Source organism: Colletotrichum graminicola (assembly GCF_000149035.1).
Source record: "Colletotrichum graminicola M1.001 genomic scaffold supercont1.40, whole genome shotgun sequence".
In the NCBI taxonomy this organism is placed as follows: Eukaryota; Fungi; Ascomycota; class Sordariomycetes; order Glomerellales; family Glomerellaceae; genus Colletotrichum; species Colletotrichum graminicola.
In genome coordinates this window covers 86,793-104,256 of record NW_007361044.1, presented here as the reverse complement: position 1 = coordinate 104,256, position 17,464 = coordinate 86,793, and the positions used below count along the sequence as shown (strand labels likewise).

General features: G+C 55.4%; 3 protein-coding genes across 3 annotated transcripts; 1 reads left to right on the top strand and 2 right to left on the bottom strand.

Moving 5' to 3' along the window:
* Positions 1-32: 32 nt before the first annotated feature.
* On the bottom strand, positions 33-624 carry GLRG_08660 (transcription initiation factor IID; the record flags this gene model as incomplete). Its single annotated transcript, XM_008099210.1, has 2 exons — positions 33-502; positions 564-624. 2 exons carry the CDS (start codon positions 622-624, stop codon positions 33-35), a joined length of 531 nt encoding a protein of 176 aa, XP_008097401.1.
* Positions 625-1,123: 499 nt separating this feature from the next.
* On the top strand, positions 1,124-1,514 carry GLRG_08659 (uncharacterized protein; the record flags this gene model as incomplete). Its single annotated transcript, XM_008099209.1, has 3 exons — positions 1,124-1,126; positions 1,187-1,296; positions 1,358-1,514. 3 exons carry the CDS (start codon positions 1,124-1,126, stop codon positions 1,512-1,514), a joined length of 270 nt encoding a protein of 89 aa, XP_008097400.1.
* A 4,542-nt stretch (positions 1,515-6,056) lies between these two features.
* On the bottom strand, positions 6,057-8,078 carry GLRG_08658 (T-complex protein 11; the record flags this gene model as incomplete). The annotated part of the gene is made up of 1 exon (XM_008099208.1): positions 6,057-8,078. The coding sequence occupies one exon, from the start codon at positions 8,076-8,078 to the stop codon at positions 6,057-6,059; it is 2,022 nt and encodes a 673-aa protein (XP_008097399.1).
* Positions 8,079-17,464: the final 9,386 nt, after the last annotated feature.

Here is a 17,464-nt window from a genome sequence, read left to right as displayed (position 1 = left end):
TTCGCGTCCGCCCTTTCGCGGCGCTTCGCGACTCATTTCCCCTCCCCGTCGAGCCGGACCCTCTTCGCCGGCCGTCCCGCAACCTCGCTCTCGGCGTCGGCGTCGTCGTCCGCCTCGCCCAGCTCCTCCTCCTGCTTCGCCGCCGCCTCCGCTGCCGTGGGGGGCTCGCCCGTCCCGTTCGCCGGCTTGTCCTTCTTGTGCTCCTGGTCCGCCGCGTCCTTCATGAGCACGGCCTCGTCATCCTTTGTGAAGATCTTTTTGGCCGACTCGATCTCGCCCTTCTTCTCAAAGACTTCCTGCACCTTGCCGAGGAACGCGTCGTTCTTGCGGAACGCGAACTCGAAATCTTCGTACTTGACCTTTTGGCGACCCGCGTAGTTGGCAGCGCGCGTCGCCTCAAAGGCCATACCCTGGATGAACTCGGTCACAATCTCATCGAGCACGCGGATCGTCTCGGGCAGCGGGTTGCGGACGTCGCCGTGGGCATAGAGGAGCTGTGCCACTTGTAGGGGGTTAGCCTTGGTTCCTCCGGCTCTCTCCGCGTGGGCACGCAAGGAACGTACGCTCGTTGTGGCTGAAGTTCATCTTGCCAACATTTTTGGCGGCGCGGGCGCGAGGCTCCATGGCGGGCAGAGTTGATTCAAGAGTGCGTGGCAGAGGTCGGCAACGTCTCGCTGGGGTGGGTATATTTTTCTCTGACGAGATGCGGAAAACAGCTGGCTAGAGTCTCACGGATAGAAGTTGGGGGGTGACGGGTCCCGGTCGCGAGCTGAGGTTGAAAATAGATAGGTCATGCAAGAAAGATCGCCCAAGGCCGCGATCCATAGATCACGTCGCACAGGGGAGAAGCAGCTTACCTTATCTTATCAACCCACCCATTCAGCCTCAAGTGCTGACTGTGGGGGTGGCGCCTGCCTGGTAAAACGTGGCTGAAGGCGGGTGGGAAGCTCCCAGCTCGGGCCACACGTGGCTTGAACGTTCTCCGGGCCACCTTGTCCATTGGCGAGAGGCTGAAGTCGACCGAACCCCTGGGCCTACTATTATATCGCCACCTTCAATCTAGCTTGTCCATTTACACCCGAGAGTCGCCAGTGCCCCGCCGAAAGGGACAACAGCCGCAACCATGGTATGTCGCGCAGCGCGAGATCTCAGAGAGAGCAGCTAGCAGTGCTAACGCGAGATACAGACAGCTATTTTCAACTTTCAGTCGCTTCTCCTCGTCATCCTCCTGCTCACCTGCACGTGCGCATACCTCCACCAGCTCATACCTGCCATCATGGACCGGAACAAGGACGGGTAAGGGCACTCCAGCCATGGGCAACCCGGTATGCAGACACGGCCGCTGACCTCACGATAGCTTCGTGGGTATATTCTGGAAATTCGCAAGGGTGGGCGAGCGGTTAAGTCCGTATATCAGCTTATGCTGTGTCGTCATGGCGGCAAGTCTCTCTCGCCTCGGTCTCCCCAAGCGCGTTGCTGACAAGATACGACAGGTTTCCTTGCTCATCAGCTAAGCTTTTTCTCGTTTGCACGACCGCGCGCGACCCCTCTGCCGGGGCCTTGTTACATATTTTGGAGTTGGTCAGGGAAATGAATATTGCTTTGTTAGACGGGAGCAGCGCATGGCGCAACGACGGAGATATGCCCGGGCCGACGAGGCCCGTATCACAAAATTCGAGAGACCGAGGGGACATGCCGTTCTAATTTGGCGGCCTGAAAATAATTCAAGAAATTCACCTCACCTGTGAAGGCTGTGCCCATCACTTCCCGTCGGGCGCTCATGTTGACATTTCCTACATTTGAGAAGGACATGCTACCACTGCCCGAAGATGGCGGGAGTCGCCAGGCTAGCTCCTTTAACGTAGGGGCATCGCCTCTGGCCAGCCCTGGTCCTGCAAAAGAAACTCCTGGGAGACTGGCCCTTGGGAGCCCCTCCCTTCTGCTCAGAACTGTACGGCTATCAAGAGTCAGGGGCGATCCAGCAGTTCAGTGAACAGAACTTGTCAATTAGCCTTCTTCTCACTTCAGGGCGGACCTTGCTTTCCAGTAATATGCATCTCGCCGCGCAATGCAGCCCCCCCTGAGAGTCCAGAAGTGGCCCACGGTAACCTGGCGAGTCCTGCTTCGTTTGGCGGAGGTTGGGTTTTCGGGAAACATCCAATATATGGGGCAAGCTCGGTAGTATCTCGTTTCTCGGAGGTATTTCGGTTATGACTATAATGAAATTGCGCAACTCGGACTGCACAAAACCAACGTATCCTGGCTCGGTCCTCGAACAACACGGTGTAGCTTCTGCAGCTGTCCAGTCACGCGCGGCGTAGACAAAGATTCCCCGACTCCAGTAAACTAACGGATGTATCCTTGTAGTTGTAACTCTGGCATTCCGTTCTACTTGTCTTCAGCGCATATCGATACTAGGCGCATCTCGACATAAGGTAGATCGTTTCACTATGGTTGTAAACCCGATGTTGTCATTCTCCCCAACGAGATCGTCGACGACTTCGAGCGAAGCCTCACCGTGTACGGGTCTTGAATAGCCTGGCGAATATGCCTCTCACCTTGGAAAGATATATTCACTGCTGGTCTTCTGGTAACATCATATGGTTTCTCGCTTGGGAAAAATGGTGATAATGGCTTCCAATCTTCCAACTCTGCACTTTTCCATGTACTTTTCACCTTCAGACGTGTACGACCGATGCTCACATTATTTCCAAAAGGCTGATTGAAGCAACAATGATGGTCAGGGGTTTTGTGTATGGCAATCCCCCGTCCCCTGATGGGTATTGCCTTACAGCAGCAGCAGTCCAACGCCGCCTTCACAAATGCTACAAGGACTATCGCACAATCCCGCCCGCATAAACAAGAAGAGAAGAAGACGCAACAGCTGACACAACGGTACAAGTCCTTTGTGAAGCCTGACCCCTCAAGCCCCCGTGTCTACTAAGATATATCACCGCCTAGTTAAGAGCCCGTAACTACCTGGTCAGAGGAAGAGGTCAGGAAATGTCAGGACTTCCTAATCAGTACCAATGACAACGCGCTGATACATCTAGACGTCGGCCTTGTCGGCAGACTAGACTATTGAGGCAGATATCTCTAGGTGTGTATACGACGACGGGAGAGAATGACGAAGGTGACAAGCAGCGAGGTCTACTCCTTACATACACACACATTTCCCAACCACAGGAGAAAACTGCCTTTGTACTCACTTGTCCCGTGCCCCTCAGGAATGACGGACAACACGCCCCCCCCCCCCCCCCCCCAGCAACCCTCCTGCAACTGCCGCAAAGAGAGAAAGCATTCACGGCTTCGAGTACTGACCATTTCATGCCTGCATAGCATCAGCTTGTCACCACATCCACAGAGCCGGGAAGCCTAGACCCATGTAAAACTATAGCTTCCAGGCCGACACAACGTTTCCCGGTGGCCGCTCGGGCATCGCCAGTTCTAAAGGCACGGCGGGCGACGAGGCCGCAAAGGAAACATCCATAAAAAGTCATCGGCCTCGCGCAGCCTCCTCGATGCCAGAGAACCCCGGCACTGCCCGACCAGGAGGCCAAATCGTGAGCCTTTCAAAAGTTCACGCTTTCCAAAAATAGGAACTATGGCTGTTGCCGGTAGCGAGAGCCTCCAAGTAATAATGTTTACGTACGACCCCGAAAAGCCGGGCTTGGCCCTTTCTGTTAGGGATACACAGACAGTCCGGCAGAGGAGCATCCCCACGTCTGCACGTGAGCAGCGGAGACCGCCTCCTTTTCCACAACGTTAACATCGCGCCCTGTCGCGACTTATCATACATGCACTATGTGTGTGCGTCCGGAAGAGTGGGCTTCGCCGGCGCAACGGGGCCCCCCGTCCGGGGAAGACGGGGGTCGGTGCCGTCCTGCCAAACGGCTGGCCCCCTCCCCCCTCCCCGCCATGTGAACAAATGACTCGTCTCTTGTCTCTTGATCTTAACCCGGGCCGGCTTCCCCCACGTACATACGCGGTCCACCGCCCCGCATCCCCGTTTGCTGGCTCACGCGATAATACGAGGGGTGCGAATACGATGGAGAGGCAGAGGTCGGCGTCGGCGGGGGGAGGGGGACCAGCAGGGCGTTTAACTAACACCAACTCGACCCCTCCCCACCCCTGGCATCGTAATGCGTCTTCTTCCGTGTTCGCTGTCCGTGTTCGCTGTCCTGCCGGGGCGATGCCATCGACGGCAGCCTCTTGGGCAGGCCGAACGGGCGCCGGCAGGGAATACCTGAGAAAGGACACGCATCCCGTGCCCTTCTACGCGGATCCAGCACAGGGGGTGGTGGGGAGCCGTCGTCCCATAGCGATAGGCTTGACGCAAGGGGCGCGCAACGTCGTCGTGTCATAACCGGGCCTGGCCCCGATGGGAGGAGGTGGAGGTGCCGAAAGCATACCGCACATCTGGTACCTTGTGACCAATGCCGCGCGGCGCGCGCGGCGAGTTCGAGATGTTGAGCCAAAGGGACAGTGATACATGCGGAATGGAAACCAAGAAAGAAAGAGAGATAGAAAAAAAAACCCCAAAGAAGAAAAACCAGGAAGATGGATTAGGATGCCACTCAGGACCGATCCTTTTGAACCCCCCCCCCCCCCCCCCTGGTTGGCCTGTACTCCATTACCGTTATTGCGATCTCTATGGGGAGTCGGCGAGCTCCTATAGATTTAGATAGGGGACAGACAATCTAGGAGGGGCCCGTCCTATCGTGGCGTGGGTGGGAGATAGACTGACATCTATTTGACCGAAGGGAGCACCGGTCATGATTATTTGCTAGGAGAGCAAGAGTGAGTAGGCCCCAAATCTTACTGCCTCCCCTCTTTTACCCGGGTTGGACCATATACGGGATGCTCAGCGTGACATAGCCAGCTGATTTCGTCAAACAGTGCCTGGGTAAAAGCTCGTACAGACGACAATTTAAGTGAGTAGTTTTACGAGGTGACGCCTCAGCCAATAGGCAGAACACTAACTGCCCTGAATGCAGGTGAGTCATCCTGAAGCTCTAGGTGGGATGGCCAGTATTTAATGATCGGGCTATGGCAGAGAGTAATCTTCCCCAATTAAGACCACGGCAAGCAGAGTTCTCTTCACCCGGCCTCTCCTCTGCGGCCGGAAAGGCGTCCCATTGTGCGTTCTCTTCCGAAAAGGTCCTACTTCGTGCATGAAACCCGCGCGTGGTTCCTCCCCCCATCTCCCGGAATGCGTGGCTACAACATAAAAAACCGGATATATAGGTGGAATGGCAAAAATAGCCAAAGAAACGAACCCCTCACCTCCCGCAAATGCCTTTTGCCAAAAAAAACAAAAAACCAAACAACGCCATCCCTCCCACGACCCCCATAAAACATCATGCATCAGAAGAGACGGTGTGGCTGCTTATACCTCAAACTCGTCTGTCGGGTCTGTCATCATGCAACGGCGTACGGCTTGTGGTTTGCTTCTACTTACGCCACCCACACACCCTTTTCTCGTCGTCTGCACGACAACGGTGAGATTTGCTTGGTCAATTGCTACATCGGCTGAAACACCCATGGGGGGCAAGGCGGGTTGGGTTGCCCATGTCATGGTCAACGATTAAGCAGACGTCGCACGTCTGGGATGGTGCCTCTGCATATCACAGATATGATCAAATCCGACGAATGTGACCTTGGCCTTGAATGACAATAGGGCTCTTATTTTCTGTCTCTGCAATGCGATAGAAAAGAAGAAAAAAAGAAAAAGAAGCGTGCGCTATGTATCTGGATGTGACCGCCTCCCCATGCAACGCCTACCCAACTAGTCAACGCGGCAAAAAGCGCGAGCTCGATGTATTGAATCCCCAAACACCGTCTAAGGTTCCGTAAACCCCTCGTAGCCAAAAAAGAGTCTTGCGAGAAAAAGCGGAGAAATGCAAGATTAAAATACTGTAAAAAGGGGTATTGTTTCAGCCAGACATAATAGATAAGCCCCCCTGCGTGGGCGTGTCGGGTTTGCTGGTTCGTCTTGCTGCCAGCATCTCCCTCATTAATGAGATTGGTGTCCTGGGACCTAGTTGTTGTGTGCCCTAGAACTGATTCATCTCCATCAGACTGTCGGCCTGTTCGTCTTCAGTGTATGCAAGGCCGGCAAAGACTCTCCAGTGAAGAATGCCGAGATGTGCCAAGCGAGTCGCCATGTCCTCGATACCACCGTCGTCACGAGACTCCCGGTTGCTATTGTTCTTGTCAGAGACGGAACCCTCGCGATCCGGGCTGCTGCTCCATGACCGCCCTGCGCCGTGAGCGCGGCCGCCAGTGGCCACCGAGAAGAGGCCAACTCCCGTCAGACCACGGTACTCCCGGACTCGCTTTTGCAGCTCCGTGAGGAGTCTGTGGTGGAAGTGCTGCTCAACCTCTTGGAAGAGGGGGCTGTTGATGTCGCAGACGTGCGAGGCGAGCTTGGACTCGAAGACTGGTAGCATGTCGGCCGGGGCGTTGGTGAAGCGGAAGATCTGAAGAGCCAGCGAAGGAGCAATAGCCTCCCAGCGGGACTCGTGCCTGCGAGGCGGCGGCGAGGTATGAAGGAGGGCGACGAGAGAATTGTAAAGATCCCGGGCCTTGTTCAGAGATTCTGTGGGATCTGAGGTCGGCTGGGGTGGGAGGATTAGAGAGGATCGCGGGGACGAGGTAGCCGAGTCGGCGGAGCTGAAGGCCAAGCTCGACGGACGAGACGGAGGCGTGTTGAAGTTGAAATCAGGTGTCATGGAGAGGGGGCGGCTCCGGGGCTCGTCGTCAAATTGCGAGAAGGAGCTGGCGAAGAGGGGGGCGTTCAATCGGCCAACTCTCTCGAGGTCGTCGTACATGCGCATGCAAACCTCCAGGTTGATAGCGTCTTGCATGTCGGCACGAAGTTTGATGAATCTCTCCTCGTCAAAGATAAAGGTGTTGGGCAGCGCCTTTTCCGATACCGACGGCAGGATCAACCGGGAGATGGCCTCGAAAAATACCGACATCTCGCCAAAAGAATGAGCGGCGATGGGCGACAGCGAGCCACCATACCTCTGCTCGGCATCCCTGTACCAGGCATTTGCCTGAGTAACGTCGAGCTTGCTGCCCTGGATCTTCTTCTCAAAGAACTTGCGCTCAAACGGAATGGTTCCCTCAATGAGGATAGGGCGGAGACATCTGATCTGGTGGTTTGCAACGTCGAGCTTCATAGCCTCCAGCACACTAAGGAGACTCTTCATGCCCTTGACAAGCTCTTCCACGTTGTTGGTCCTGTTGCCGTTGCTCAGCTGCGAGTACATCTGGTCGACCCACTCGTCGCGCATCGGGGCGCAGTGTGACTTGAGAACTCTAGACAGCCACAGGGCGAGCTTCTCCAAGTCGGCAATGCCCCTGTAGAACTGCTGCATCAGCAAGTCGACGTTGAGTCCCTCATCCAAATACACCCTGTCCCTCTGAGGTACAAGGGTCTGAATGATTTCCTTGACCGCCTTCAATAGGGACGGCAGACACCAGTCGTCTCCTTGGCCGTGTGCAGCGATAAAGGCCTCTGGTTCCCTGACAAACTGAGTGAGCTGCTCTTGTAGAGTGTTCCAAAACAGGTCGGCCTTGTGCTGTTTCCGCTTGCCCTTGTCGCCGTCCAGATTGGGTCTGAAATGCAGTTCGGGGTCAAAGTTGATGTCATGGCGTAGCTTGGGGTTGTGCATGATCTTGCCCACATCCAGCTCGCTCAAAGTCACCTTGGTTACCGGGGGCTCGACTGGGCGGGAGACCCGGGGGGCGGGAGCCTTGACCTCGGGGGCGCTTCCAAAGTAACCGTCCGTCGGGGCACTCGGTGTCGAGGATGTCGAGCTGTTGGATGATGCCCTCGCCATCAAAGGCGCTGTCTGAGGTGTTGATGTGTTGGATGGTGGGTTGAAGCCCCTGGGGGAGTCTTGTGACGACTGTTGAAACTGTGTCTTGGTCTCTTCTTGTTGAGTCTGCTTGCCCGCCTGGGGCTCGGCCTCCTGAATGGGTTCGTTCTCGGCGCTGGCTCGAGTTGATGTCGACAAGTGGCGACGGTTGCTCTCTATGCCGCCACCAGCACCCTGTTCGCCCGCCATCGTGATGAGGTTTTCAGATTATCGGTCAGGTGATGTGTGGATTTCCGCTCGACTAGCGTTCGGGGTGTCTGAATCCTCAGCTATTCCAGAAAGATGTCGTCCGGAATCAGAGTCAGGTCCACAGTTACACACTCGAGATCGGCTTCGAGACAAGGTGCAGAGTCTGCGAGACCAAAGAAGGGGGAGATGGGTAGTATGGCTAAATGTTCCCCGAGAGAGCGAGTCAGCAAGAGTTTATCTAGTCGACAAACGGCAGACAGGCGTGCGTGAATGATCTTTGTCAGACGAGGGTCTCGTGAGCGACACACGCGGGCGAATGCAGGTGCTGGTTTCCGAAGTACCGTGTAATCAGGGCGGAGAGAATTGATGAACGGGGAGGGAGGGGAATGCGAAGACCGCAACGTTGGCGCACTCGTGGGCCGGTCCAGTCAAGCAGACCTATGGCAACTTACAGAACAAGGTTGCTGTTGGCGTGGCGCGGAACGCAGCAGCAGAATGCAAGTAGTCGAGGGAGGAAGTGGTACTGGTTCTCAATGGGGCCGAGGGATGTTTGCTGATGGTGTCGCCGACCGGCCGCAGAGCGCAGGAAGGAGCGGCTGGACCACAGAAGGAGTCCGGTGTGCGTAATGGGAGGGTGCTTGCTGCAGATGCACAGCTGAGAGGCAAACAAGTGGCCAAAGTCACTCGGGAACCTCGTTGGTTGGAATAGACGGGAGCTGCGAGCCCAAGGGTGCGTTCAAGGGGGTATGATCGTACGAGGTGCTGGTTGGCGTAATGGTTGTTGTTGTTGTCAAGGTGAAAAGTGCCTGTCTTCGTTGGTCGAGAGGGAAGTTGCGAAGCAATGGCAAGTATGAAAGTCTATTGGAGAGCGAACGAAGACGAAGCAGGTATAGGTTGTGGTTGCTGTTGTTGTTCAAGGAGAATGCAGTGACGGAGATTGCTCGGGGGGGCGTGGGTGTGGGATATCCAGTGATGATGAGACCAGGTGACTGGGAGAGAGAAGTCTAGAGCAGAGCAGCCTCAGAATGTGAGAGAGAGAGAGAGATAGAGAGAGAGAGAAAGATCCTTCTGTTAATTACAAATTGGGAAGGAAGATACAACCGGAGAAGGAAGGAAAAGAGGAAAGGAAGGAACCTCTAAGAAGTAGGGGACGTGGGAAAGGCAGAGAGAAATACGGTCGCTAAAGTGGTGTACGGAGTAAGGTACGGTCAGGTCAGGCCCCAGCCCAGGTTAAGGTCAGGTCTGGTCAGTGCAGTGCAGTGCAGCATGCAGGCCGGGGAAGGGATGGAACGGGGAGGGGGGAAGGAAAAAGGAGAGAAAGCGCCAGGAAGGACTGGAGCACGTTAAAGCTAAACAATAATATAAGATGGTATGGTATGGGAGGGTAAGGTAGGTACGCTACTGTAAGGCAGGTACATGCAGCAGGAAAAAGGTACGTACACAGTCACAGTTACAACCAGTGTGTTGTGTGAGTAGGTGGTATGTGTGTGGTATGTGTGTGGTGTGTGTGTGTGTATGTGTGTGTGTGTGTGTGTGGTGTGTGCTTGAGTGTGTGTGTGTATGTGTGTGTGTGTGTGTGTGCGTAGAAGGCCCATCCAATGCATGTATGAGAATGGTACAGAGTAGCGTCCAAACGACCAAAAGAAAATAAAACTACAAATTAAAAAGGGTCACTAGTCTCCAGCAGATGGGTGGAGAGGTAGGTACAGTACATCGTACATGGACTCGGCTGAGCAATGAGTGCCTGACCCTCTCTCTCCACGATAACCCTACATTACTCTACTGCACAGTAGCGTACAGTGGGTGTCAAGCGTCGACACACACTAAACTCGCCCGTAAAGAGTCACCCTCCCCCCCTGTTCTCCCCCCTCCCCCTTTGCCTCCTGGGCTGGAAAAGCGAATCTGGGTGAGGCAAGGAGGGTATGGATACATTGTTGGCATAGTCTCCATCCGTGACGGGGCGCTACGAGGTACGTACCGCCTGACTGGGAACTATCTACCTACCTACTACCTACCTACCTACCTACCTAGGGGGAACTCATATGCGCTTGGATGGGTTGGGTGAGGATGAAATTGCTCGCAATGCACCCGCCTTCCTCAATCAATGTACCTCGGAGAGTGAGAGAGAGAGAACAACTCAGAGAGCACCGCCAGAGGTGTCGGGCACCGTCCGTCCATCACACGCACTATTCGTACACTTCATAGGTAGTATCTATCTTAGTGTCAGCATCCACTGAGCATCCATTCCCTCGGGCCCCCTTCCCATCCCCCTCCCTCCCCCTTTGAGACTCACCTGCTACTCACTCACTACTACACTACTTGAACTACTTGACTGAGAGACACTGACGATAAGGTGAGCGGCGGCGGTGTTCATGTAGTATGCTGTGCCTGTCTACTGTTCATGTACTTTCATGTAACGTATGGGCGTGTGCGTGTGTCTGCGTGGGGCCGACAGTACCCCTTTCGTATCTTGCTGAGGCAAAGGTTATGCGAACGGAACACTGCCGATACATTACACTACACATGTCGCCCACACCCCGACATGCCATGCCATACCATGCCTCCCCTCCCTCTTGTCCAGGCTCTTCCCTCGCATCACCCATCATGGCATCCCTTCCAGATGCCGTCCGTGGGTTTGGCACCTTGCTCGATTCTCTGTCAGGTACGGCACGCCTCGTCGACGCCCCAAGCCGCAGGTTCCATCACCCCCCCCCCCCCCCCCCCTTCCCTCCATCTCCGTCTCCGTCCCGCTACCGCGCTCTAGGTGGCCTAGCGTGTCATCGTGGGACGACCCTTTGTAAAGCCCTTCGTGGCTCGACCGCCCACGTCCACCGTATATGGACAGAGACAGGCAGCGGCGACAGCGGCAGCAAGCGAGCAAGCAAGCAGAAGGACGAACACGGAGGAACGGAGGCTTGCCGAGTAAGAAACGATACATGCAAGTCGCATGCCTGCCACGCCATGCCACGCCACGGAGCTGGCCAAATACATACATGCGTATATGCATGTAAGTTGCCCTCCGCTCCGGCCGATACACGTTGATGCTCTAGCAGGGTGGCACCGGGGGGCGTATAGACATGGGAATCGGAGCCCGGAGGGAAATTCCTTTGCCATCGGGTGGCCTTGCGATCGGCGAATCGAGGCACCGGTAACAGCGGTGGCAGCCCTCGTCATTTGATTGCCATTTGCCATTGCTATTTCCATCCTCATCCCCCATTGGGGGAGAACTTGGAAGTCGCTACCACCCACCACCCACCACCGATACCAACAGACGGGTCACCAAGGCGGAATAAATGGTTACCCATGCTCCCATGCTCCTGTGTCCCCCCATGCCATGCCATGCCACGCTCATCGCACGCTGGGGCGATTGGCACCTAGGCCATCCTTGCACTGGGCCGGGGCGTGGGCGCACAAGTCGTTTGGTGCTCGCGGAACTTTGGTCTCTTGGCCCTCTCGGGCCTGTTCCTGCCGGCTGGAAAGAACGGCGGCGACCCATGCGCCTGTCGGTGATCACGAGGAACGGAACGCAAAATGGATACCTCATGGAACACGCCTACGCATTAGCCTCCTAACCTCCCTTCCTTTTGTCTGGCTCTCCCGAGTTTCGTAATGCTGTATCCTCTCTGAGCAGACGACGAAGGGGTAAAAAAATAAAATAAAAAATAAGGGGGCGAAGAAGGGGTGGCGTTCCGCATACCAGGCCGATTAAGCGTCGTCGGAGGGACTAACAAATTCCCCATTGCATACTACGTAGAGTATCCGGGCGGCCCTCTCCCCAAGGGCAAGGAGGAGGGCACGCAGAAAGCGACTATAATGTAGTGGCTGCAGCCTGAGAGGAGACAAGAAGCTGAAGGCAAGGTAAATGAATCGTTGGGCGTGTGTGGCGGAAAGGCTGTCAGAGGCGGCGGCCGGCGAGTCAACGTTGGTGCCACCGGCAACTCATCCCAATTCCAATTCCGGTAGCTGTGGCATGGATGGGGCTCGATGGCGGGATGGGCAGAACGGAACGGAACACGACAGGGTCAAACTGGTGCTTCAGCAGCGGGCGAAACTGGGCACTAAGACGAGGCCACTGTCACTGTCACGTCGAGCTCTCGTCATGCGCCTTGTCGTTGTGGCGGGCATGGCGTCCTCGCAAGACCCCGATGCAAGCAAGGTGGACAGACGGGCGACGGTAGGTCAAAACATACCCCACTTGTGTATTTGTCCGCTCCTGAGCTCGCCGGCTTTGGTCAGCCTGGTCAGTACGGATAGCGTGTGCTTGTGTGTCGGTAGACTACGGACGAATAGCGCCATGGGCAAAGAAGGACGGTCGCGGGAACCTACATAGCAGAGCCCACATAGCAGAGCCCACATGGCAGAGCCTAAATGGTAGAGACGAAGAAATGAGCGGTGCGCGCCTCTCTCCTGCCTGCTGGCTAGTCTTTGCTCACACTCGACCGCTCGAGAGGTTGTGTGTCCGAGCGAAGGGCAATGTCTCTCTTGACACGATAGGGGGGGATCACGACTCCAACCCCAGCGGAAAGAGGCTTACGAGGGTTTAGGGGGGACAAAGGAGGAGAGAGCGGATGGCCTAGCAAAGTAGGTAGTGCGCTAGGACCGAGTGAGGCGTGGGGTTTTACTCGAACAAGGGGCAGAAGAAAGCATCCGAAGAATAAGAAGGGACAGAAAAGAAGACAAAATCGAAATACTTTGTATAGTAGCACGGGCGACCAGGACGAAAAGAGGCAATGAGCAGCGGCAAGGGTCAGATACAACCCAGCAAAAACCGCGCCGTCGGTAATGTCCATTTGCGGATAGAAAGGGACAGAGAGGGACGGAGAGAGACAGAGAGAGAAGGCGCGCGCGTGTGTGCGGATGAAGGGGAGAGAGAGAGAGAGAGAGAGAGGAAAAGAAGATTACATACTCAGTAGTAGTAAAGTTCGGCGTGTGTCTGGCCATTAGGGACCGGCGCCGTCCTAAGGAAGGAAGGAGCCAGGGGTGAGGTGAGGATTGCTGGGACCGAGGACGGGCGGCAGGGGGGATCCCTTGCAAGTCCCAGGTCCCGGGAGCCTTGGATTGGGCTTGGGGGCGCCTCGTACCTGAGAATCTACTACTTGTACGTGTGTACTACGAGCCTCTGGCAGCGTCTCGCGACGTGCACCTGATACCCTCCCTGCCTGGATCTGGGATCCCACGAATGTGGGTACAACCAAGGTGAGAGAGAAGGGAAGGCACGGTGTATGTTGCACCTTCTGTCGAGTTGTTGAGATGTCCGTACGAGTAGGTACGCACGCAGCCACCATCCTGGGGACAGGTTGAGGAAATTTGTTGCACGTTTAGTTTAGTTTAGTTTAGTTTAGCGTAATGCATCCTGTCAATCCATCCATCTATTGCAACACGGCCTGATTTTCATGGCGGCACTTCCATCGTCTCCCAGACGGCAAAGCAAGCCGCCGCTTCCACATCAATACGACACTGGGCCAAGGAACTATTGCGAAGCCACGGTCCATCGCCTTGTCTGGAGTATGATGTAGTGCACCATCCTGCATGGCCGGCCGAGGAGGAGGCGTTGCATCGCGCTGCCGGGGCCTTTGGGAACTGAAGACCTGGAGACAAGGAGCTCACTACCGGTATTTTAGAATGATCGGGGTGAATCAACCAGGGAGGCGGGAGAGAGAGAGAGAAAAAAAAACCACCATCTTGGAAGGAAGAAGCAAATCAATGCCTCCCACCCAGCAGCGTCCCGTGCATCTTTTTTTGCTTTCTTTTTTCCCCTTTCTATTATAACACTTGTAATGACATCTCAACTGGGGACATGACTACTTGCATCTCACGGTATGCCAAGAAACGGTAGGTCATAAATTATATGCAGTCAAAGTCGTCAAGACAGTCGTTCCCAAGACAGTCGCGACTCACAACATGCACAACCCTTGAACCACAACCACAACCACGATCTCAGCCATCAAGCCCCTTCCCAGTACGAGTCTGGACTCTGTTAGACCTCGTCATTCCTCGTTCCCCGTCCCTGCATCAAATCTGCGTCAAACGAGGTTGAAAGCCGCCTGGGAGGGGTGGTTCATTCTTTCGTACGAATACACCACCTCCCACCCGTGCCTTGCCCCCAAAAGAGCTTTCGCTACGGGATGTCTTCAAATCCATTTTTCGGAGCCGGACCACGTCCAGCGCGCCGGGGCATCGATGCAGTTTCGTCGGAATCCCCACCATCTTTGGCAAGCCATTGTCACATCTGATACGTCGTCCACCCCTCGCTTCAGCTGGCCTGGGGGCCTAATGTTACCTCTTCTCTTTTGTGCCCCCTTTCAGTCTCGCTTCCGAAAGGAGAGAGAGAGAGAGAAAGAAAAAAAAAAGCACTTGTTGCACAAGCGACGAAAGTTGCGCCGGGCGTCTGTGTGGCTGGAATGGCGCAGAACAGAGACGGAATGCGCTCCGTCTGCTCTTCCCGTTTTCCGTCATTCCCAAGGGAGTAAGTGCCCCCTACGCTACGGGGAACTAGTATGCTTATATCATACAATACAAAAATACTCGCCATCATACCGAGGGAGGCATTACTACTTGGTACGTAAGCAAGGAGGAGGGATTGGACTCTGTTTCGCCTCCACTTCCTTCATGTCGGTCGCCATCTTTCCTTTTCCGACATCTAGGGCAGGTCGCCGAGGCCCCATACGGCTGAACCTTCTCCTGACGAGGCAACGGAGTCAGCCCTCTCTCCACCAACAGTGAGGCGAGGCAAAACTCGAGCGTCGTGAGGCGAAAGAGGTAGCCAAAGAAGGCCGTTTCCCCCTTCCCTAGGGCCTTAAGATTGGATCCCGCCTACGGATATCGCACCCTGTATTCGTAGTTGCGGTCCACGATCCACCAGGCCCTCGTCTAGGTACGTACGAATACTCACTCTCCAGACGCGACCACGACCCCAAATCAGCAGCAAATCACCCTGCTGATCGCCCCTCGCAATCAATAACCAATTCGTCTCTCTCATCTCTCACCTTGCCTCGGGCCCCGTTCATGCCTTCGTTTATGCCTTGCATGCATAGCGGATACAGCCTACGCTTCATCTGCGCTCATGCGACGCAAGACGACGAGAGACGCTGGGCGAGATGAATTACATCACTTCTCATACGACCATGCAATGGATATTGCATCCAACACTGCACTGCCGATGGATGCAAGATTCGGATCCGTTGCAACGCTATACCATGTAGTTTGGCTTCCCTCGACATTGGCGCGGGGAAAACGACCACCGGCCGCAGCATTCGGAGCAAACACGATGCACCAACCACCCTGCATTGTCCGCATTCCTCATTTCCTCACTTCTCGGCTCCCTGCCACCCCGACATGGAGACAGCCGGCCCTGCCCGTCGTCACCCTTTTTTTTCTTTCTTTTTTTATCTCTCTCTCCTTTTTTTTTTTTTTTTTTTTTTTTTTTTTTTTTGGCCTCCTTCACTTTCCATCTTTGGGGACCTACCGCCCAGGAATCCAGATATGAATCCTTCACCAAGCGGCTGGTCGGATCCCCCTGGGGTGTGGCTGCGAATCAATCTGTTCTTGGGTACAATCGATTGAGATATATCGAAGCCAGTGGGAAAGTGGCCGACTTACGCCAAGTGCTTCGCTAACCTCCGCCGTCTGATGCCGCCTCTGCCTCTGCCTCTGCTTGGGGTTGAGTTTTGCAATGGCATAGTAGGCTCCGACGGTGTCCGGGAGCATGTACGACTGTCTCCTTCACGCCGCCCGGGGTCCCCATCACTTGATCCAAACGCCCAACGGCGCACGGCAGATTTTTTATTTTTATTTTTTCTTTCTTCCAAGGTCGTTAGACGCCGATAACTGCCCGATCCTCGGACCTGCACGCTTCATGTCGGCGGCGGTATGCTCTGTGCATGAGTAATGGATGCACACCCGCTCCTGGTCCCCTTGCTCCCCGTTGTGGCTCTGTCTGGCTCGATACCGGTTCGCAAAGCTATGCTGTCCCGGGGGGGAGGAGGGCGGACAAGATGAACAGTTGCCATCGGGGGAGGGACGTTCAATTGGTTCAAGGAAACGACTAGGTCGACCATGACATGACGAAAGATGACGACCGTCGCAAGCTCCTGGGCTTCCTAGTTCCGTGCATGCAGATGGATGGATGGGTGGATGAATGGGGCGCTGATGAGCCGAGATCATCTCATCTTTTCCCGGATGCCGACTCATAATCCTTTGCGGAATCAGCGCTGCATCTAAAATTGCCTCTTGGCTGACTCTTGCCCGAGCCACCGCCCAGCCGACATAGTACGACGGCACGAGTCAACCAAAATTTCTGACGTCGACAGTCGACAATCTCCTTTTTCTGGACAATGGCCGTGTGCATGTGCGTACGTGCGGAGCAACCTACGTGTTAGCCCAGACACCTCGGCCATGGGGGAACCCTCCATCTCTTCTGCCTTGCCTTGTCTTGCCATGTGGTTGATGGAGCACACCAAGGGTCCGCCGACCGGGAACCGCGGCGGTTCGCCGTCGAGGATGATCCTCGCACGACCGCCGCTGAGAATGAGGCTGCACAGCTCACACACCCACTCAAACGAAGAAGCCAACTGCACTACCCCCCTCAGTTTTAACGGTCCGACGGTTGCATGTCATCCTCTCTGGCCCTCAGGCGTCGCAGAGGGGAGGTTCTCTTACGCACCAGCGCTACGTCGAGCACACCACTACACTACAGACAGATTCAGGTGAAATGCACACGCCGAGCAAATCACGGCGGCGCCGGCCCATGGATTAGTTTAACAGGCTTTGTATGGTCGTCCCGGGGCCCGACTTACAAACAAAACTTGATTCCTCTTTCGGCTGGGGATGGCGGCCGCCGGCATGCCGCCGCTTCTTGACCCTGGCTGCCGTCTGCCGCCTCACCGAGATTGACCACGGTCTAGGTACCAGGCGATACCCGGGTCACGGAAGCCCGGTTCGAAAGGGTTGGTCAAGATTGTTGCTGTTGCTGTTACGCATGCCCTCATTCAATCAAAAGTCGCAAACCCACCCCATCACACCAATTAACGCCGTCGGGGCAGCACAGTTTGCTGGTTCGTCGGCCCCTCTGGCGAGACCCGAGACCACAGTCGCATGCATCAAGGCTCTTTGATGGGACGAGACGACCACGACTCAGATGGCCGTTTCCCTGTGTGGTTCGTTTCGGCTTGTCTGCATTACATGGCAATACGAGAGGCATAGCGCTTGCACACACACGCCTTCCTGCAAAGCCAGTTGCGAGTTTATTGTGCGTTTTGTGCAACAACTCCCTGCTGACCTTCTGCCGCCATCAATTTGCCCGGCGCATGCTTCTTCATCATGTCTTTCCCATACGCATACCAAGGGCTTTCGGACCATGTCGCCGCGCGCCATCGCCTAAACGCCGC